General features: G+C 52.1%; 1 protein-coding gene across 4 annotated transcripts in view; it reads left to right on the plus strand.

Annotated features, from left to right (window-relative positions):
* Nucleotides 1-22,812, plus strand: part of RERE (arginine-glutamic acid dipeptide repeats) — a 223,521-nt gene that overhangs the window by 158,809 nt on the left and 41,900 nt on the right. For all 4 annotated transcript variants that reach the window (XM_063317557.1, XM_063317558.1, XM_063317559.1 and 1 more), the window contains one exon: nt 2,845-2,943. In XM_063317557.1, the coding sequence (XP_063173627.1) occupies nt 2,845-2,943 (99 nt within the window). The remainder of the gene's footprint in view (nt 1-2,844; nt 2,944-22,812) is intronic.

Here is a 22,812-nt window from a genome sequence, read left to right on the forward strand (position 1 = left end):
CCCCTGCAGGCAAAAGAGAGGCATGGCCCATATCCACCTCTTTAATTTACAAGGTTGATGATTGGCCAAGGTCATCTTCACTTTCTACCTTTCAAGCCTCACTTAGATCAGCAAGAGGGAACTCCTTGAGGCTGGTGAGCACAGTCAGAATTTAGGAGCTTTTTGGCGATGGAGGGTCTTCTCTGTCCCCCAAAGAGGGCACGTGGCCAGGCGCAGCTCCTCTCTTGAAACCCCTCACTGTTTTTATTTTCCAAGAACACCCAGAGGGCTTCCTGAGAACAGACCCGATGCCAGAGGCTTCGCTCGCAGCACACCAACCTCCTATTTCATTCCCCTTTATTTAAAGATTTTTAAAATTAGGACGTGGAGAGCCTCAGAAACGCTGGCGCAGGACCTCTGTGATCCCCGGGACTCTGGGTTGGATCGTCTGCTCATGACCACCTTGCCTCGGATGCTTCCCTTCCGGAGGGTCCAGTCAGCACCGGAAACTGCCTTTCCCCCTGTTCAGAATATTCTCATTCTTCATCAGTTCTCCATTCCGATTGACAGCGGAAGTTGGAGCCCTTCCGGATTTGGAGGAGGGATGTTTGTGTGCAAAGCGTCTGCTGACGCCCCCTCCCTCCCATTAAAACATGTCCAAGAGGGCCTGTGCAGATGCATCAGCCGGCAGGCAGAGTGTCTCACAGCTCCGCTGAAGGAGCATCAAAGGCCAGAAGACCCAGGCCCTGCTTGCCTCTAACAGCACATAAAAGTGCAGATTGGAGATAACGCCTCGCAACACACAGGCGCAGAGAGTTTCTTCCTTTGCTTTTCAACTCTCTTTTTTGTGCTTGATAGGGAAGGGGGGGGGAATGCTGAAAGAATTCCCTTCCTCCTCCCATCATAGGCCGAAACAGCCTTGGCCTTCAATATCTTGCGGCATTGGAAATCCGTTCCTCAGTTAAAATTCGCAGGCACTAAGCTCACGTTTTACAGCAGTGTCTCTCTGTAATTTTACGTTAGGGTTTGCACTAGAAGTGTTCGGGTTTCTGATGTCCTCTTATTCCTTGATGGGTTTAGGGTTTGAAACGCTCCCCACTTTAGTCTCAAAGAACCCTAAGGGTGAAGTTGAGTGCCTTGCTCAGAATTAGAGGGGGGAGAAAGTCCCTCTTTTTTTATTGCTGAGATACAGCCTGTTGGAGGGTGGTGCTAAATTCCACCCGCCCGTAGCTGGGTGCTGTGTATAAGAATGCCACCCGGGCTCCGTGCATAGCCAGTCACCAGGTACCAACTAACTTACAGGAAGGGAGAAGGAAATGTCCGACGGGGAGCAGGTTATAGAAGTGTGGTGTGCTGCTTTTTGACCAAAGTGGGTTGCAAGTCACCTAAGCGTTGCCCAGGCTTGCGCAGCGAGCTGACCCCAAGCATGGCCTGACAAAGGTGGTGGGAACTCGGACCCTACACGCCTCGAGACCCCTTCGGTAGGGCTCTTTGCGGGGAAGGCAGCCCAGCTGCGAAGGGAGCGCAACCTGTCGTTCCCCTCCCCAAGCACGCAGATGACCTTCCGAGATCTCTCCAGGTTCTTAATGGACTCCCATTATTTAATATTGTCCCCAAAATCGAGTCCCTGATGCTCTGAGGCAAGGCTCGTAATGACGGTAATTGGAGGAGAGTGCCGTTCCAAAGCTGGCGCCCCCAGATGCGATTTGGAAAGGTCACCGGGAAAAAAGGGGGCCTTTAAATTAAGTTGTAAATTACAAGCCAAGAACAATATTTTGATGCGCAAGACCTGGGGATGTCAGGAGTGATGGGACATAATTCACGGATTCATTACCGCACAGAGGTGGCTGACGGCTGAGCTGTGCCGGGAGGAGGATTGATTGGCTTCTGTGGAAGGCAGCTCTGTTGCAATGCGGGTGTCCAGATGCACGGCCGTCTTCGCCCCCACCTTCACCTCACACGGTTCGGTATGCTAATGAGCCACGCGCGGGTGCAGCGTTCTTTAGGGCCTCCTGCGAGATAAATGAGGCAGCAAGGCGAGGACAGACTGGAGCTTAGTTCTTCCCTGAGCTTGAATGGGGGGTGCTGCGAGGAAAAAGCATTACCACTGAAAACATGTATGTTGAAAGCCCTCCCTCCCTCCCTCCCTTCAGCCACAGGGAGATTCAGACAGGGCACTGGGGCTTTTGCCTTCATTCAAGCCTTCAGGAAAATAAAAATACGCGGCGCAGCCTTGAGAATTTCAAAATCGTGACTTCGTATTCTCTCCTCCCGCTTTTTGAGCATCTGTCTCCAAGGCTCCCCAGCTGGGGGAAAGATTTGTGCGGAGGCAACCGCGTGAATGTCTCCCGTCTTTATTTTCCTCCGGCCAACTTCCGCCAGGATTCACAACCATGTGCATAATCAGCACGTCTATAACAAGGCTGCTGGCTGAGTTGTTTCTCTTCCTTGTACGTTCCCCCGCCTCCCAGTGAATGTCTTTGGAGCCTGCTTCAGTAAGCACCTTGATTAACGATTAGGCGGATGGTTGGTTAGCTTTCCTTTTAGCCCATGGTGCCAGCTCAACCCACTGGGTTAGTTTCACGGCCCCACGTGTCACGCTCAGGAGACAGGATAATTCGCGAGCCGGGTGGAGGGGGCGCGGGTGGGTCTGCTGACTCACGGGCACAACAGGCAGGGGTCATCAGTTCTCGCGCCGAGGATGCCACCGGAAGAACCTGGAAATGCACCTTGTCTCGAAAAGGCGCAGCTGCCCTGCGTCTGAACCGCTCGCATTTCTGCCTTGCTTCTGGGCCTCCCTTGGAAGAGGCCAGGGGACTTCCCGGGCTGCTGCAGCTGACCCGGTTTTCTCTTTCTCCCCTGCAGCTCCACGAAAGCAACTACGATGCCGGGAAGGCCCTCCAGCGCCTGGTGAGGAAGCCCGTCCCCAAACTCATCGAGAAGTGCTGGACGGAAGACGAAGTGGTGAGGGGCTCGCTTTTCGGCCCGGCTCTCGTTCTGTCTCTTCGCCCTTGTGCGGATCGCCCCCTTCGGAAGTCGGTGGGGGGCGGGGTTTCGCCGTGCGGCCCGCTCCCCCAGGCACCGGGCCCCCACCCTGGCAGCTGGCACCCACTTAGCTTAAGGGAAGGCCTTGCTGCCTTTTCAGCAGAGATGCTGCTGGGTCCCCTCCTTGTTATCTTGCGCCAGTTACCTGTAGGGCACCCACTCCAGCTTCCCACTCAAAGGGCCGGCAGAGCACCCGAAGACGAACGGGGACGGCTCCTCGGCGCTTTTCCTACGTGGCTCGAGTTTGGCCACATCAGTGTGCTGGGACTCTGAGCCGAGCCTTCACCCAACGCACCCTGGAAGGACCCCAAGGTCCAGAGAAGGAGGTGAAGGGCTGGAGCAGTGGGTGTAAGAGCCAGGGGGACTGAGATGGGGGGAACAGGGAAGAGAAAGTCTTCTTTTCTCCTCTGGAAAGGAAGGGAAGGCCCAGGGCCAGATTGCTTTAACAGGAAGGGAGGGAGGACATCGAGGGTCATGCTCCTGCGCCAGCCGTTTCAGGATTGACGTGCCCATCCCTAGCAAGATCCAGGGGCTTAGCTGGGGAGGTGTGGAAAGGGACTAGGCACAGACCTGCCCTCTTTGGATCTTGCCAGAGAGACTGTCGGGAGGGGGAGCTTGGCTGAATCCGATAGACTCTGGGCAGTGGCACAGCCGCTGAATGCTTCCGATCCGGGTGTCTCTCGGGGCACCCCGGGATGCTTGTGGGGGCGAGAGGAAGCCAGTGGGAGGTGCTCCTGAGCCGGCCTCTTTCAAAGAAAGGCATTGCGGTCTCGTGGCACATCCCGGCTACTTAAGCGAGCCGTGCTGCAGTTCCCAGCCTTTTCCTTTCCCGAGGATCAAAGAACCCAACGGAAAACAACGAGCCTGGCTGTGGCAGGTTGTGTCTGGGAGGCCGGGCACGCTTTGCTGGCCCCTTTGGATTCAAATGGCCTGCACGACCCCCACCCCTCCCTGCCGCCTTCTCATCAGCTGGGAACTTGCCCCATGCTAGAACCCACCCACCCCCTCCCCGCCTCTTCCCTCCCCCTCCCCTGTTGCTTTTTTATGCTAAAAGCTCCAGTGATATTTCAGTGCGGGGTTTTGATCAACAGTCGGCGGCGTTAAAAGGCCGAGAAAGCAGCCCTTGCGTGCGTGTCGCAAAGGAAGAAAAGCTCCTGGCTAATGAAAAGCCAAGCGATGCTCCCAAAGAGCCGGCGCTGCAGGCGTGTGGAACAGCCGTCATTAGCTCCGTGTGCCGCTTTCCTTCTTGGCTCCTCTGTTCGTTTCTCGCCCTGTGGTCCCCCAGCCCATGGACCTTTGAGCCAGGCTCGGCAGGCCTCCAGATGGGGAGCCTCCCCCCAAAACAATTTCTCTTCCTTTTGTGGCCTCTGGCGGATCCCCTCCCTCGGGTACACTAGGGGTTTCTCACCACCCAAGCAGCTAAGCATGACTGATAGAGAATTCACGTCACTTGGTGCCCAGATTTCGCCAAATCTTGCTTTTGCCCTTTAGGGTGAAGCTGTGAGCAAAAGAGTAGGATGCAACTTGGAACAATAACAACAACAGTAATAGAAAATGGGACGCTCGTTGCCACATTTCACTGCAGACAGAAGTAGACCCAAACCGCCAAATCATAAATTCAGAGATGCTTTTATTTGAGGACCCTGTTGGCTGGATATTGGCAATACTGTCTCCTGTTGTTTGAGGCAGAAGGTGCACAAAATTAGGCTTAGCTTAATTTAAAAAACAAACAAACCTCAAACCTGCGGAAAAAAGCTGGAATTTTGGCTTGCCTGTCTGTGCAGGAAAACCATACCGTGTTTGGTATCGCTACCTTGCTCGCTTTGGGCCTTGCTGTATCTTCCCTTCCCAAGCAAAATGTGGCCCCTGCCGCCTTTCAGCCTTTTGGTTAAGATCAAGTTTCTGTGTGTGTATCGAAAGATTGCCCGCACACCCACTATCTTCATATTTTCTGGCTTATCCTCGCAGTCATGAGGATTAGAAGCATTGTCCTTTTGAAATAAGAAAGGGAGATGTTCAGAATATTAAACTCTGGTCATGATATTAGTGTCTGAACGCCTGTAATCCAACAGGAGCCACGTATGCTGCCCTGCCAATTATGGATATTTAGGATTTAAATTTCTCTGCTTAGGATCTCTCTGTAGCGTTGGCTATTCCCAACATCAACAAGGCTAGCGAAAGGAGGAGAGTGGCAGGAGGAGAGCTGCGGATGAAAATTGAACCTCCGCCCCATCTCCTCCCCCCTCCCCCATTTGTTGGGCTTTGTAGTTAAACTCCTTGAACATATTTAAAGAGCAGAGACTGTGGGCTGAGCTGTGTCTATTCGAAACCGATTAAGTCACCCATCCACACTTGGATAGTTATTAATTTTGTTTGTTAACACTGAAGGCAGAGTTTCTGACTGCCAGGACACCCCCAAAATACTCAAGGGGGGTTGTGCAAGACAGCACGGACAGTCCCCTTTGTTGGCGTCTGGATGTCGATTCGGAAGAACTTTAGGACCCGGGAACTAATGGAGCTTTGCAAAATCAAGGCGATTCAGGGTGCGAATGGGAACGACCCTGGGAACAGCCGGGTAGAGGAAACCCCAGGGCCCTTCTCTCCCAGAGGGCTTTGAGCTGGGCCCGTTGGGGTGGACTGTAGTGTTACATCCAAAGCATCGTTCCCCCATATTTCCCAGCAGCATGGGGACACAGACACGTTCATCGGTGCGCAGTCATCTTTGAGTGCGATCTGTCCGTGCCCATGTTTCTCAAGCTTGGCCACTTGAAGATGTGTGGACTCCAACTCCCAGAATTCCCCAGCCAGCTTGAGAAACGCTGGCCCATACCATTAACCTGAAACTCTGGGATTGTCTCGGGATTACTCATTGCCTAATTCCTAAGAAAATCGAATGCATGTGGCATTGGTGCGGCTGGAAGCTGATCTGCATTTTAAACACCGAGCCTTTAGAGCGGAGAACTCTCTTTGGCAAGAGATAAATCTCGCTCTTTTGTTCCCCCCCCCACCCCCAGTCAAAGCACATTTTCAGCAGTAACCTTGGATTAGCCTTTCACACTGACCCTTAGCTTATTTCCAGGGATTCAGATCTGGAACCCTTCTCGACCCCTCCAGGTGGCTCTGGCTGGCGACATCGCTTAGCGCCCCAGCCTCGTCCTCTGCCCAAGGAAAAGGCAGATTATTCCAGGCCATAGCACAAAGAAATCTCTCTCTCGTAGCTTCCGATCTTGAAGGAAGCTCCCCTTCAAGCATTTGGCCTGCTTTTAGGGGGACGGGGCACTCCACAGTTGGAAGTAAACAAGCCCTTAATGTATCACTCCAAAAGTGGACGGATCCTTGATGGCGATGACGACGATGATAAAACTTAATTGGCCATTTTGGTGGATTTGCACGTTCATAAATTTTCGCGCCCCTTTCCAACACCGAGCTTCAGTTTGGAAGCCGCGTTTGTCAGTTGAAAGGAAAATCGCTCCCCCCCCCAAAACCGGCCTGCGTGTGAGACATTAATTTTCCCCAGTGCGCTGGCGAACATTTGTAATGCCGTGAACGAGTGTGGCGTTGACAGGGAATTACTGGGGAGCCGTTCACTCAGCTCTGTCGCCTGCCTCTCCCAAGCCAGGTCTCTTGGCTTCGAAGGGGAGGATCTGCCTGCCGAGCCACACGGGCCACAGAGGTTATTTATCATTTGCAGCAGCAGAGGACATCATAAATGTGGGGTGATGGGTGGGCAGCCCCTCTGAAGAGGAGGAGGAATTGCGCAGGGGCACGCCGGTGATGAAGTGAGCAAGTGGGCAGAGAACGAATGGGGCCGGTGGTGTTGGATGAATGTGCAACTTGAGTCTCTAAGACAGTGTTTCTCAGCTGTGGCCACTTTAAGAAGGGTGGACTTCAACTCCCAGAATTCCCCAGCCAGCTTTGCTCTAACTAGGACTTGATTCTTGGCGTGCATCCTAGGTTGTTGAAAGAGGAAGGTCACTTTCAAATGTCAGGGAACTGAGTTCCGGAAAGGGTGGCGGAGAAGAAGTGGAGGGACGTTCCTCGTGTTTCCGCCAGCCAGCTCCTTTGTGGAGCGGCTCCACCGACCGATTCAGCGGGCCTCGTTTGGGTTCGAAACTATGAGACTGTGTTTCAGAGTGCTGAGCAGGCCGGGGGAAGCTGTGGTCAGCCCCCCCAGGCCATCCGGTTGGTGGCCCCCGAGCCTCTTTGGGGGGGCGCGAGAAGCAGCCCTCCCGGTGCGGCACAAAGCCGCTTTTGCAACTGCCGGGTGGGCCGGCGTGCTGCACCCTCGGCTTGCATTTTCCGGCCCTTTTCACCCCATCCCGTCGCAGTAACTCGTGCTGGCCTCGCGGCTTTGGGGGGACTCATCTTGGGAGGCCAGAAGCTGTTCCTCCTCCCCGAGCCTCTTGGAAGAAGGGCAGCAATGAAGTGCATCCGCCAGCAAAGCTCACCCCGGCTCACCCCGTCGTTCCTTCCCAGCCCTGGGTTGTGGCTTCCCTCCGTCGGCAGAGCTATCTCCGCCTTCTCTCCCCAACAGCGCTGCCCCTCTGCCTGCCTTGGCCCGTCTTCGTGCCTCTGCCCTGCCCAAAGACCCCCCATTGGCCTTTTCCCTCCCTTTGCGGCATCTTGGTTTGCCCGGACCTGCCCGGAGCCTGATCTGTCCTTCCTCCGCCCGGCAGAATGTTTTCAGCTCAGCTCGGCCCTTCCTTGAAATCTAACCCTTAACTGAGCTGGCGAAATGCCCTGGTTGGGAAGGTCTTGCTTTCCACTGGCAATCTGGGGGCCAAATGACTCCTCCTCCCGGCCTCGCCCTCCTCCCTCCAAAGAATGAAGGCCCCCCAGGTTGGGGCTCATCTGCCCTCCGCCACCCGGGCATTGGGGCGCGTGCAGAAAAAAGCTTTCTTTCTTTTTTCAGCCGGGGAGGTGGATCCGCTCCTCGCAAGATTAATAAGCGCCACACGGTTTGGCTGTTTGAGCAACGCGTTGCCTCTCACTTTCAAGGCCGCATTTCTGCCTGTCTCTCTCTCTCTCTTTAAATCCGAGATTGCTCGGGCTGCTGGCCATCGGCAGCGATTTCCCCGTCTTTGTTTAAAAAATGCGAAGAAGGTGGAAGAGAGCTGAAAAGGCAGCGGTTTGTTCTCTCTCCGAGCAGTTTATTCCACAAGCAAAGGGGGCCAATCCCACAATCCTTTGTAGTTTCTTAGCAACCTGGCTAAGTTTGTTTTAGCTGGCTGGGTGCTCCAGGAAAGCACATTTTGTTCCTTCTTTGTATAGAAACACCGAATGCCCGCTTCAGAAGCAGACGGGCAGCACAGATAGCAGGAAGCTGGAGAAAGCGAGGTCTTTGCTCCCCGGGCGAGTGTTAATGGCTCCCTTTCTTTGTCTTCCTCGTGGCGGGATTCCTGCCGTCCAGAGATCTGAGCAGTAAACTGCTGCCGCTGGATTTGTTTAATCTCCCCTGTTCGTTTAGGCAGCCTAGAGCGCCAAGCGGGGTTGGCAGGCACCTTGGGCCTCTGCCCAACCGAAGGAAGTCTCATCCTGCCTCCACTGCTGGGAATATCTTATATCCTGTTTGGAACATCTGGGATTTTATGGGTTATTACATGCCCGCACGCTTGTGTTTGGAAGAGTGTCTGGATGCCAGGCGGGCTGCTTGCCATTCCCCCACTCCCCGAACAATAGCAGCGCCATTTCGCATCGTTCGCATCTCTGCGCATTGCGTTCCTCTTCTCCGACACACTCCAAGCCCACCTCTTTGCAGGAAGGACCCTGGATGCTTCGGTGACATAGCAGCGAGCGAGCCCAAACAAGCCATGACCTGTTGCCCCCCTTCGGGTCTCTGTTGCACACCGTTGGTGTCCCCAGCCAATCACAAGCCCCCTCCCCACTTTCTGACAGCCTTCTGCTCTCCCCTTGGCTGCATGTGGGTCAGATTTCACGGATCTGTCCAAAGGGCCCCTGGAGCTGAACGGCAGGGCTCCATGTCTGAGAGGTGCCGGGTCAGAATAATTTATGGGAGGGAGCCATAGGAGAGAGGTGGGTGTTTAAGCACAGGGAAGGGCTCACCTGAAAATGGCCTTGGGAGTTGGCCATTGGCAGTGGCCTCCGTTTCATCGAAGGGGTCTCTTTGATGCGAAAGGTGGAGATTGACAGCCCGGATTAGACCCAGAAAAAGCTCTGGGGTGGGGAAGCTGTTGGCTGGGTCTGCGCGTGCCAAATCGACCAGCAGAACTTGGATCTAGGGCATTCTGGGAAAGATGTGGATAAATCCGTGCTAGGCTTCTGCCAGCCTTTCTGCTGCTTTCCCCCTCGGGGTGGGGGGAATGTCTCCTCGTTGTAAGTTGAGGAAAGCCTTTGTAGCCGAAACGAGGGGCTTCTTCTGAAGCCATCTGGTGGCCGAACTCTGCAAAGGAGCCCACAGTTCTGGGCCCGCTTTTTTTATAGAGCAGTCGCTATCCGGCAGCCGAGCATTCACCTCGACTTTGAAAACAGGAATAAAGCTAGAAGAGAGAGTTTCTGCCAATTTGGGGGCGTGAAAATCTGGGCTGTAAATGCAGCTCTGCAAGACAGCAGCCCGATCATCCCTTGCAAAACCGGAGAAGTCCCAAACCAGCCAGGTTCTCATTAAAATCGGCGGCCCTCCTTCTCCAGCCTTGTCTTGATTTTGTCTGTTTCCAAATCCATTCATCAAAGAGCAGCGTATCAGGCTAGAAAAAGGATTCCAAAGCCAGAAACGAGCGCATTGTGCTCTCTTGCTTACTAAGGACTTGTCCTGTGCGTATTCGTCCTTTTCCTATGTGAAAGGTCTGTGTGATTATTCCTTTGGATGGTTTAACTTCCGGTTTGAGAAAGGGAGCTGAACAATAGGCTGGACTGGCTGGTGTTTTGTCTGGGGCTTGACCCTGAGTGCAGACGTCAGCTGCCATAGCCTCTTCGGTTAACCGTGGCTAAGAAAACCTGGCTTGTACGTGAGCTCAGTTTGTACATTTATTCACATTTGACTCTGTGAAGGGAAATTTTGGGGGTTTTCCTTTAGGAAAATTGACCTGGTGCTCCTGATCCCCCCCAAGTGTACGGACAAGGGGTAGAAATGAGTCAAATGAGGTGAGGGCAACTCAACCCTCCCTTTCCCATGTCTACTATTAAACTTCTGGCTTCATCAGCAGGAAAACACAACTGTGGAAGATCTCCAGTGCTGAAAACGGTGGAGCTAATCTCTGAACCCAGAGAGGTGCATCAGGGACCTCTTAACATGCTAACTGGAATTTGTAGGGGGTAGACAAAGTTCCCCACAATCCCCGGTTGCATTTTGCAGGTGCATTTTAGTATTGGCCAGAAAGGGGAGGACGCTTTTTCCTTCTCTGTACAGCTCCGAGGAACACTGCTTTTGTTAAATGCTGCAAAAGGCAAAGGATATCTGGCTTTGTACAAGCAGCCACACAAATTATTATTGAGGAAATAATTTTGGCAATAGGCTTCCCAGCATGAGTAATAAACAGGGAGTTTAAATGTTGCTGAGAAAAGGGATTAGGCGCCTTAACTGGCTTTGAAAGGATGAGAGCCCATTATAATTATGTCTCTCTTGAAATAAGAAGCTATTCTCTGGCTAAGAAGTTCTAATTTTTAATGTAAGAAAGCTTGGGGTTTTTTTTAACTAGTCTTTAAATCCTTGGATCCTTACATAGAGCAAAAATGGCATTCCCAGAGATTCGGCCTGCATTGATCTCTACCCCCAAGCTCTTCCGATTCCAAATCGGTGGGGTGCCCCAGTTTCTTTCCTGAGACACCCCACCGTTCTTGTGTCCTTGGCTTTGCGTTTGGAGTTTGGAATTTCCATTTCATTTTCTGATCCAGTTCATGTCGTGGATCCCGACCTCTGATCTGAGCCTCACTGACAGCAAGCCATTTGTCTTTCTTTTTTTAAGCATCCCCTGTGATGGCATTTAAAAACTATACTTCAAAGAAGCCACTGCCTCAGCCCACTTTGCTTCCTTCAAGTTATGTGGCTCCATCTTCTGTAGGTCTGAAAAATGAGCTTGCTTTCCATCAGCATCCATAATAGAGCAGGTGAAGAAGATCCACAATCCATCACTGCCTGCCTCCTTTCCTTCCTGCTCAGGTATCTAAGCAGCGTGGCTCTAGAGCTTCCTTCTGGGAGCTATTATTTAATTTAAGTTTGTTGAGATGTCACTTTTCTGGTTAATAGGCTTCTCCACATGTAGACTGCACATCTAATCTAAATATTAATCATTTCTTTATCCTTCCAAGGCTCTTAATTAGTTCGATGGGTAACAGAGCTAGGAACACTAATGATGATCTGGTTGGATGGAACGTCTCAAAGAGAGAAGAGCTTTGAGAGGGTTTAGACTTGTAGCCAGCGAAGAAGCCCTGATGAGCCAAGTGCCGGGTGATGACGGACCCAATCCAGCATTTGGGCAAGTGCTTCTGGAGGGGGATTGCTCCACTGCGTTCACTCCAGGAAGGCCTATGAAGAGCTGCAACCTAAAACCCATGGACTTGGAGCGCATCTTCCTTGAATTCATAGGATGGTCTTCGGAGTGAATGCATCTGGGATCGTGGAAAATGTGGACTACAAGACGAGGTTTCAGAAAAACCCTGAAACTGGACAATAGGGATTGGGAAGACGTTGGCCACATTTGGACCCCATGATGTCTGAACGATGGGCAACCAAGCCTTTCCTCCTCTTCAAGTCCGGTGCTGTTGAGTTTAGCTTGTTGGCTCCTAGGCATCTGTTGAAATTCCATGTCCCTGTCCTCTCCCTGCTGAGCTTCATACCACTTACAGGCTTCGTTGGGCGATGCTGGTCACGCGACAGCCCATGAATTTAGAGGAGCCAGTGCACACCATGCTTTTACTCTCTGCTGGCCTGGAATAATTTCAGACTCTCAAATCAGACATTTCAGTTGCGAATCAGAACCAGGGAGGCGTGGAAAACGGCTTGGAGAAGAGGAATACCGGCAGCATCCTTTCTCTGCCGCCTCCATTTCAAGACATGTTTTGGAAATGAGTTTCTCTCCAGCCCAGGCGCGAGCAGCGCAGGTTGTGTCCAAGCAGGCCTTTTTAGGATCCAGGAAGCTCGTGAGCTGCCCTGGACAGTCGGAGCGAACAGTTCTGCGGTTTCTGTCTGTTCTTCCCGATACCTCCTCCCTCCGCCTTTGGGGACTTTTTTGAAGGCCAGGAAAAAAAGAAGAAGAATTGGCACTGTTTCTTCCTAAACAAGATGTTTTTATTCAGAAGCCCCTATTAAAAAAAAAAGCAAAAAGGGAATTTATGAATCATCTGTTCGGAGAAGTAAAGGATTTTACAGGAGCTGCTTTTTCGACGATGCTGCCAAGTGCACTGTGGGAGCCAGCCCAGCCCCAGGAACCGGACAGCCACCTTGTAGGAACGGATCGGCTGCTTCCAACACTTCGGGTGAAGGCCTAAGGGAGGCTTAAATACATGGGGGGGAATCCCTTGCAGCGTTGCAGGGAGGGGAGGGTCAGGATACAATTTGTGGGGTCACTCTGCGTGTCCTCAGGACATCTAGGGCTACTTCTGCTTCTGAGTCTCCAGCTGAGGACCTCTTGACTTGCTGGGGAACAGCCAAGCTCTTGCTCTTCAACGAACATCTTGAACTTGGCGTGGCTTCCCTTCTACCCCCTGAGAATGTGTTGCTTCTGGGGGCCGGAATCCAGATAGTTGCTGTAAGACAGGCCTCAGGCCTGCTAAGTCCCCTAAGTCCCCTTGCTCTTTTCTTTCCATGCCCAGGCTCCTCCCCAAGTTTGGATCCTTTGGGGGACTTCAGAAGCTTCTGAGATGTTTTGCCATTCAGGAGACACAAGTCCCGGATCCCCACGTGGACGCGGCTCCTCCAGTACTCCTCACTCGTGGGGAGAGCCGTGGAAACGGTGCAGATCACGTTTCTTCCAGCCTGGGATCTTGCAGAAGAGATGAAGGCCAGTCAGCTTGCCGAGCATTTGCAGCCAGTGAATCGGATCTGTTACCCAGAACGAAAGGTGCCTTTGATAGTGTGCTTAATCGTTTTTTCTTGCCCTCTGTCCCTCTAAATACCTTTTCTTTCTTTCTTTTTTTCCCCGCATGATTTGTAGCCTCCTGATTGGCATTATCAGCTTGCTAAGTGTCAGGAACTGGACAGCTGGCAGGCATCGCCCTGCATGGCACAGTCATGGAATGAAAAAGCGGAAGACATCAGGCGCCATCTGTGGAGTCCGGAGCCCAATTCGGGCAAGAGGATCCAACTCGAGTGGAGGTGTCACCTGTCCACAATGGCTTTCCGGACTCCTTCAGACCGGCTCTTTGGTGACCTTCCCAAGGCAACCTGAGGAGGGGCAGCTCACCAGTCTTGGCCTGTTGAATGGCATGTGGGCTCCTCTCACCTCCACGGGGCTCTTTCGCTCTCCAGATGAAGTCTCGGGCCTTGCTCTGGATGCGTTGATGAAAGAAACGATGTCCGTATCATTAAGGGTGGTTTCTTTTTGCTCTGACAGGACCGTTTGCCCTTAAATGAAACCAGGAAGGGAGGCTTGCAATTTTCCAAGGCTTGGACCTTCATTCCCTGCACTTCCACTTTCCACCTCCACACCACCACCACCACCACCACCACCCCATTGGGTGAAGAAACCAAAAGCTTGAAAGAGGACAGAGTTCTTTCGGTTACCTGTGGGCTGGGGCAAGTCCTGTCCTGGGCTGAGAGGCTCTGATTAAGCCTACAAAATAAGCCCCAACTTGCCAGCTCTGGCGAGAGAGGTAGATGCCCTCGATGTTTTCGCGCTTTCTCCAAGCAGATTTTTTAAAATCTCTTTTTGGAGCAGCTGTGGTTTTTAAATGCACACTGCTTGTTGGTTAAAGTTACAAGAAAGAGTCCCTGTATTTCATTTCATTTCATTTCATTTCATTTCATTTCATTAGTTTTGCTCAAGGACAACGGGTCTGCGTCCTTCAGGTGCTTGGTGGGATTTGGGTCACGTCCAGCTGTTTCCTCCAGAACAAAACTCCCACGGCATCTCCAAGATCACCATCAACACCCGCAACTTGTCCACGAAGTTTTGAATACTGATGATCCCAGTCCTGAAGTATAATAGTTCTGGTTGTGTTAAGTAGCCAAAAGGGTTGCAATGCTGCCCACGGATCCGGAGATTGCTCCTCATCCCCATCACCACCACCACCACCACCACCATCCCCATCGTCATCTCAACCCGGGAGATGTTTTATTACGTGAGCGCAACACTTTGGCTGCTCCTTGCTGGTAGACCAAATTCTCCTCCTGAACTGCTTCCTCCTCGTGCGTAGCCGGTGGGGCATTTTGGGACTGTGTGGCTTTGTGGAGGCCTTGGACAAGTCGCCGTTGGGATTAGGAGACAAGAAACACTCTTTGCCAGAGGCCCCTTCGGGCGTACGTTTTTAATGCTGGCCGTGACCTACCTCTGAAGTCTAGAATGAATGCGGAGCTTTCGGTGTTCAAGGGAGCAGAGTTGGGGAGAGGCTGGGAGAAATGAAGACTCTTAAGGTCTGGGCCATAACTGGTTTGGGGGCCGTGGAAATTAGGAAGCAGCACTAACTCGGACAGCAAACAGTAAAGTAAATTTGAAGACCCCGTCTTGCGTTTCACTACCCAGCGAGCAAACCGATTGACTTACATCCTGTCATGGAGGATGTCGCTGAGAAGGTGCCGAGGGTCTCCGGCAGCCTTTTGAATGGGTACCTCCGCAGGCGGTTCTGCGTCTTCATGCCATCCAGTTTGACTCGACCAGTTGGCCGTTGGGGCTCTGGGCTCTTTCGGGAGCCGACTTCCATTTGAAGCAACGCTGGTGGAAGACGACGCGTGCGTCTCTCTCGGCGCCCAGCGTGGCGTTTGAGAGCGCCCTGTGACGGCTGCCAGGCTTGGGAGTTGAAGGCCAGCGGAAGACCCCCCCGGCGGAAGGGCACCATCCTCAGCTGAGGACCAGTCAGCACAAATTAGGGTCTGGGGGCCGAGGGAGAAGAAAATGGAGTGAATCTCTGCTGCTTTGGAGGGCTGGTGGTGGGACAGTTGCACCTTCTGGCACCCTGCTTTTGCTCCACACGTGTTTCTTATTTCTCTGGCTTCTATACTTTGCACTTTCTCCAACGTTGTCCTTCCGCCGCCGCTGTAACTCTCGGTTTAGAAGTTTCCAGCTCAAGGGATCAAAAGCATTTCGGCGTACGTGAGCGCTAATCCGGTTTATGGGAACTTAAAACCCGCAGAGCAAGAAGCCGCTGATGTATCATTTTAAAAAACCTTGATCTGATTCTATTTTTGGATGTCTTTGCTGTCAGCTCACGGTAGGAGACCGTGGCATTCTCCTCCTGGGTGACTGTAGTGTGCTGGAGCGGGTTCGCTGGCGTTGAAACCGGATAACTCCAAATTACGTGGGGGTCCCGCTTTCGTGCCATTTGCTTCCTGAAAGATTTAGCCAGAGTTTTTTGTTTTTTTTTTAAGCCTCATCAGGCATGGATTATTTTCCTGTATTCGGCAACTTTAATGGAGCTCAGCTTTGGTATATTCATCTGGTACCTCATTTCCATGGAAACAAGTCCCAAACCTGAATTGTTGTTGTTTATTTGTTTAGTCGCTTCCGACTCTTCGTGACTTCATGGACCAGCCCACACCAGAGCTTCCTGTCGGTCGTCAACACCCCCAGCTCCCCCAGGGACGAGTCCGTCCCCTCTAGAATATCATCCGTCCACCTTGCCCTTGGTCGGCCCCTCTTCCTTTTGCCCTCCACTCTCCCCAGCATCAGCATCTTCTCCAGGGTGTCCTGTCTTCTCATGATGTGGCCAAAGTATTTCAGTTTTGCCTTTCATATCATTCCCTCAAGTGCAACCTGAATTAAGACCCTGAAAAGAGCCGGGCTAGAGCAGGCCACCCAAATCCAGCAGCTTTTTGCCAGCATGGAAAACCCATCAGGTGCCGAGTGCTAGGATGTTGTGTTTAGGGATGTTTTGACCTTAAATGAATATTCGGCTTAATCCTACCCTGGATGTTTTGTTTCACTGTTTAATTGCTGGAAACCGCTGATAGTTTGGTGTTTGCAGCGGGGATAAATTAAACCATCAGCACAGAAAGAAGCAAGAAATGAGAATGACAACCCCCCTCCCCCCCTGCTGCCTTTGCTTCCAGCCACTGGGATCAAGAGGCTGGCAGCATGCTCCGAAGATTGCCTGAACGACGGTCCTCCGTCCTGGTCTGGAGCTCAGCCTCTTTGCCGCTTCCATGGTCCTGCAGCTCCAGACCAGGACGGAGCCTGCTTTACAAGGGTGCGAGACAGCAGTGGCCAACCAGGGGACAGTGGACTCCCCAGGCACCCCTGTTTGGCCAACTTTGGCTGATCTGGAAAAAGTTCAGAGCTGGTTGGTGCCTAGATGGGAGACCACCAGGAAATCCCATGGCTAGACAAGCCAGCCAGCCAAGAAAATTCCTTACCCTTTTTCCCTTCCCTTAACTGGCCTGCTCTATTATGGAGGTGCCTTCCCCCCTCTTCTCTCCACCCACCACCCCTACCGTCCATCCTAGGTTGACTGGGCTGTCACCACAATCCTCCTCTGCGTTTCAGCATGGGAAAAGACAGGCAAAAAGGACCCCACCGCCACCTGCCCTTGGTTCAAATGCAGCACCCTCCGTCCTGGGCGAGGAAAACGTGCCGCTCTCGTTTGCAGCAGCACCGCCGAATTGGGGTCCGGCTCAGCTTTTCCCCGGCTTGGCCGGGAGCAGAGGGAAGGGCCGGGCGCAGGGGGACCTTCCTCCCAGCCGCTCTCGGGCAGAGAGGAGCTGCTGTTTGCAGCCTCTTGGCTGTTTGTCAGCGCTGCTCCGATTTCCCCCAGCGCTGTTGCCTGGCAACCCAGGGCCGGAGCCACCGTGCCGCGGTTGGCGGGTGATGGATGGTGGGGCCAGGAGGCAGGGCCGGAGCCTGAATGGGAGCTGGCATGAAAGGCATCCTTGGCTGGGGCGGGGAGATGCAGTGGAAATGCAGGGAGTCGATAATCCAGGGGCAGCTGCTGGGGAGGCCCCATCCATGTGGGGTCGCATGGGGTTGCGGCGTGTGGCCGGAGAGAGTCCATCTGGCCAGGCTGCCCGTGCATTCAGCCCCGCCGCTTTTTTTTTCCAGATGAGTTGCAGGGGAATAACCTCGTGGCTTAGGTAAAAATAGCTCTTCCTGAATTGCTGCGATGCTGACACCGTAAACGCTGCGGCTGAAATACGTGGCCCCGCCGTGTCCTGATAGCCGGAAAGGGATCTTCTCCCTCCCTGGCTGATGGGAAAGCAGAGCCTTTTCAAAGCTGCTTTTGCTTGCTTTCTTTTTTTTTAATGTGCCTTTCGATCCCTCTGTTTCTCCAGGAGCTTGACACTGGGCCCTGGGGGCCACCCTGCCACAACAGCCCTGCGAGGTAGGCTGGGTTGAAAGAGAAAGCAAGGGAGCTTCCTGTTGAGTGGGAATTTGAGCAGGGGTCGTTCAATTCTGGATTTTAACTCTTTTGTTAGACTGGCAGCATCTTTAGCAGCAAGTTCTGTTCCCCCTTTTTCAGTCTCCTGCCTCTGCTAATACTTTGGCAGAAGAAATGAGAAATATTTTTAGCCGCCAGCAGTGGAAAAACAACTTTTTGGTGGCAGCAGAAAGAATCTTCTCTCCCTACCCATTTGTTCTGATTGATTTAAGAGGGGGGAAAATACCATTTCCACAACCCAAAACCCAATTCTTACATTCTCTCTTTTGCCTCCTTCATAACCCTTCAGGGATTCTTGTCTGAATTCAGAGAAGGCATAGATTGCAATCTGCTGCCTGGGTAATATCACTAACTCCCATCACGATGCACTGTGGTGTATACAGACATCTAACCATCTTAGGTAGCTTTGACACATCCCTTGCCCAGCCAAACGGGAAGGTGTGGGCGTCTGGTTTCTTTCCTATACGCCCACCCCTCTAAAAAGCGAGGGTAACATCCCATAACTCCTTTTGGAGTTAGCCGTGACCACCAGAGGCCACCTTGCCGACCCCTTTAAGGACGTTGGGCTTGGGGCAAGCCTGTGTTGGAAGCCCTGTGGTGTTGTCCACTAAATAGGGTTGTGTGCGTTGACTCCTGGACTAGTCCCTGCAGTTTTCTTGGCAAGATTTTGGAAGAGGTTTGCCCTGGCCTTCCTCCTAGGACTGAGAGAGAGGGACTGGCCTTTGGCTGGCTTTGTGCCAAAGGCAGGACTAGAACTCACAGCCTCCCAGTTTCTAGCCCGGTGCCTTAACCACAACACCAAACTGGTTCTCCACTAAATAGTTAATGGCACGTGTCCAGTTCAAAACAGTAAAACCTCTGACGCTGGCGTGCTCTGCATTGCTGGGAAGAGTTAAGCCTTCTCTCTCATCCATTCCAGAGGGCTGGGGCATCACTCATGTCCCACCATATCCTTGCAGGTCTTCAGCTGGGGACCATTTCAGCTGCTAACCTGGAGCATTTCTAGGATCCGGCGTGACTCCATCTTACATGTGGTGGCTCACTTCCTGTCCACCCTCGTGAGCTGTACGCGCTGGCTCCAGAGGTGAGGCCAGTGGTGGACAGGGTCACCTTAAAAACACGTGCGCAGACACACGTCCCAAAGTCTTGTCTTGCGAGAAAAACTACTTGCGTCGATTCCAGTGCAAACGGCGTCTTTTTTTTCCCCCCCCAAGCCTGATCCATGGACACTGCTTGGCTCTGACAGCCTTTGGGAGATTATTGAGGTTTACAGATAAGTCAGATGCTGCTAACTATTAAACTGATCGCTTTTTTCTAATGGAACTAGAATATTTACGTAAGTCCCATGGAAGGGTGCCTTAGTAAGAAACGAGCCGTTAGATGGAATTGGACTCAGAAAAAAAGCATACAAAGCCCATGTAGAAAGGATGCTAGCCTTCGTCCTCACAAGCTATCCTAAAACCTGAGGATGGGGTTCTGTTCTTATAATCTCACGGCCTTGCATAGTTCCTGCTCCTTTGCTGGAGCAACAGCAGGCTTGAAAAAACTCGATCTATGGATAAAACTCTTTCGGGAACAGACAAACCCATCTCATTTTCAAGCCAGGTATTCCCTATCGATCTAGATGCCTCGTCCTGCAGAAAGCATGTGGGAAAGTATTTTTTTACATGCTTCCTCCTAAATCAGGGGGGCCATCGTTGCAGCCCAGTTCACACGTTCGGCTAATGCAACGGTTGGATCCCCAGGCTTTGCTGAGGCGGTCACTCTGATGGGCAGGTCTGTTGGTTTCTTTCAATCGTTTACATCTTTTTTCTCCTTTTATACACTTCTAGGCAGTGTAATGGAAGCCCAACAGCAGCAATAAAATGCACGATCAGATATTGAAGCCGCCACCCGATTAAAAAGAGCCACGGCATTGCGGATTGAGGGCCCTGCTGAAAAGGGAAGCTTTCCCCCGCTTCCCAGAGGCTAAGCCTGGCTGACAAGCCACAGTAGCTATGTTCACACAACCCTCTCAGCCCAACCAACCCTGTTCTATTACGGCTTCAGCGGGACGTGCGAACTCGGGAGGGCAGCAGAGAGCAGCCGTTGGTTGCGCCAACGCTAGAGCATCTTGGAGGGAACAAAATGGCACCATCCGAAAGGGTGCATGCACACACACACACACACACACACACACACACATTGATCTCCCAGACCCAACTGGAGTCCTTGGCTGCCGCTGCCCTTCTTTGACAGCACAGAACCCCACCCCCACCCCCGGCCTCCGTACGGGCATTCTCGCCGCCTTGATAAACGTGCCATCCGAGCTCCGTTGGAACATAATGGCTTTGTGTATCTTGTCACGCTGTTTGTTTCAGGAGATAAAATATGGGGCCTGCGAGCCGCACATATGCAAACACTGGCATGCTTTACCCTAGCCACTGCTCAGTTATTTATAGCCCCCCCACCTCCTGTTTACACATTGTGGCAGGGACACCAGAGGACCTCATAAATTATGTCGCAGTGGGAATGCAGAGGAGTATTGACGCCCAACTGGCGGAGGGAGACCCGGTGTTCGAGCCGCTCGATAGCCATGGCAACTGGCCTTCCGCAGATCACAGCTCTGCTGGCCACTGGCCCCTCCCGCCAGGGAGTCTCTCAGTGCCACGTTTCATGAGCGGTACTGTCCCGGCTGCGCCATGTTCCAGGAAAGGCCCCTTTGGGCGTCCCCCGTCGGTTTTCTCCCGGTCCGTAGATGCAGGCACCCATTAATTGGCCCTGTTTACTGTAGCATCGTAGCACCGCGTAAAATAAAAAGACATTAGGAAGGTTTTGAAGAGGAGGTGGCTGATGTCGCAGATGGGCAGATTTGCAAAACAAGGGGGTTAGGCGAGTCGCTTTCTGCCTCGTTTTGAATCCTTGTACTGACACTCTCGCTTTGCAAAATCATTAGGGAGCCCCGTCCAGCCTCTGGAGACCTCCTCTGTCTGGGGGTTCCTGCCGGAGCAGGTAGAGCATTTCATTTCTTTTTTTATACTCCTTTGCAAAAGATGAATGCAGGTCTGATCAATCTACTGTGTCCTGTTTTGGAGAGGACTGTCGATGCAGCGATAGGTAAAATCCTCCATGTTGTGTCTCTGTGAGCTGCTCTCCTGCTGCTTGAGTAAAGACGGAAGTGGTCTAAAGAAGGTTGGGAACGGTTTAATTATAGGATGTGGAAGGGGGGTCAGCAGGGAGCACAGAAAAGGGATGCCTATTTAAGAAGTTATTTTATGAAGTCATTTTTCTGACATGCAGAGGGAAGTAGCCAATCCCTTGACGATCCAGGGTTAGTATTTTAAATATCAAAATCAGGCATCATGTTGGCATGAAAACTCACCTAGCGAGCAACAGCAAGGCAGGAGATGCACTCACTCCTCATCCGGGAGGCTTGAGAGATGGTGAAGCCGCAGATGCCAAATCAGATTGGGGATGCCAAACAACTGGGGGGGGGGATCCTAAAGAGGGATCCCAGAAATATTTCAGAGAGGATGTGGAAGAACAGACAGGGTTGAAAGGGAGTGGCTGGAATCCTGATCACAGCCCTCTGCACTGCAATCTTGTGTTGCACAACCACCCTGGATAATAAGACATAAAAAGAATTATTGTAAGCTGTGATTAAACAGAACTATTAACGTTTCCCCTGCCCTCCAATATGCTCCAGTGTTTGGGATAATCTACCAAGTCTGCAATAATAACACCATTCCTCCTCCTCCGTTTTTTTTCCTTATTCAATTGACTGTAGCCACTTAGTTAAATTGATGGTTTTTAAATGAGTTCCTACTGCAGTAAAGACTGCAGGGTTATCTAACTTGAACACTGTTTTCTTTACTTTTTTTTTTTTTTTTTTTTGGCACTTTGGTCCTGTCTGTGCAGTTTGTTTTTACCCAGGCCACTAAAGTATACCAGAAACCAACTGAGACCTTTTAGGAGAGAATTTTAAAAAAAATCCAGCCCATGAGATTTTGGGGAGGTGCACGTTAACTCAGTTCTGAACAAGAGGTGGAAAGTCCTTTCTTTTATCTGCCGCCTGTCTTTTGGGGATGGTGAAAGAAATTCCCAGAAACGTTGCCTCGATGTGGAGGAGACAGTTGGGGAGGATCCCACAAAACTCTCACCTCTCCCCAGCACTAGGCTTTTTATTAAGCCCTGGGACCTCCGTCAGTAAGTCTGCCTCCTTGAGGGTCCATCAGAGGGGGACTGTGCCTGCTTCGGACTGGTTTGACCCCCTTGTGATTTGGACCGCGGACTGCTGGCGTTAGTGGCTGGCCCACAGGCACAGGAACCCGACCGGCTCTCCTTGACAGGGTGTGTTTGAGGCCAAAACGTGCCCTGGCATCCAGGCAGCGAAGGAACTGTAGGGTGGGCAAGATTGACTTTGCAGGGGTCTCCCTTCCTCTCCCCAAGCAGACCCAGAAATCTCCATTTAGGGCTTTGAAAACAGCCCGTTTCATGGGATTTGACGAGCAGCAGAGGCTGTGCCCTTGCTCCAAAGCGGTGACCCCAAGCTGCCCTGGGAAAACCAGATCCGGCTGCCTAATGAGAAGGGCAGCCTACCTGCCCTCCCAAGAGCCCTTGCCCACAAACCCTGGTTTGCAAGGGAATGCTGGTCAGTTGACCAAGGCAACAGGGAGGCCCAGCAGGGCTACCCCGGGGCACGGGCAAACCAAGCATGCATCTCAGCGTGGGCGTCTGGACTTGTGTGACCAACTGCAGCTCTGAAATGAGGGTTTTGAGATGGTAAGCTCATTTAGGGTGGGGACTGGAGGAGGTTTACAGTGTGTGGGCATGTGGGTGGGTGGGGGGAGTTGATTTTTACCAGCCTGCTAATTTTACAAAAACCGTAAAAAATCTGTAAAAAAAATTACAAAAATTAGAGCGTCGGTTGGGCATCTGCAGGCTGCTTTTGAATATTCCAAGCATTTGGTATGGACCACCCCCCGAATCCTACTTAGAACAGAGCCATGGAGCTGGATGGGGCGGAAGTTAAACTCAGTTTAGATCTTGTTGGTCGTTGTGGAGAGGCTTGCGGTTGTGAGGTGAATTTCAGTGACCTTTGCTACAGGCTTTCTGTCCGCTTCCCTTTATGGCTGAGCTTCAGGTTTTTTCTCCACCTCAGCTTCCTCTCCAGAGCTAAGCAGGGATGAATCGGAGCCCAGACTTAAATCAGCCTTTTGACCAGCCTGGTCTTAACTTCATCACAGCTCATGGTCCAGATGCAGCCCCACAGACCATCCTTTAGTGCAGTGGTCCTCCACCTGGCAACTTTAAGATGTCTGGACTTCA

Source organism: Candoia aspera, chromosome 18, assembly GCF_035149785.1.
Source record: "Candoia aspera isolate rCanAsp1 chromosome 18, rCanAsp1.hap2, whole genome shotgun sequence".
NCBI classification, from domain to species: Eukaryota; Metazoa; Chordata; class Lepidosauria; order Squamata; family Boidae; genus Candoia; species Candoia aspera.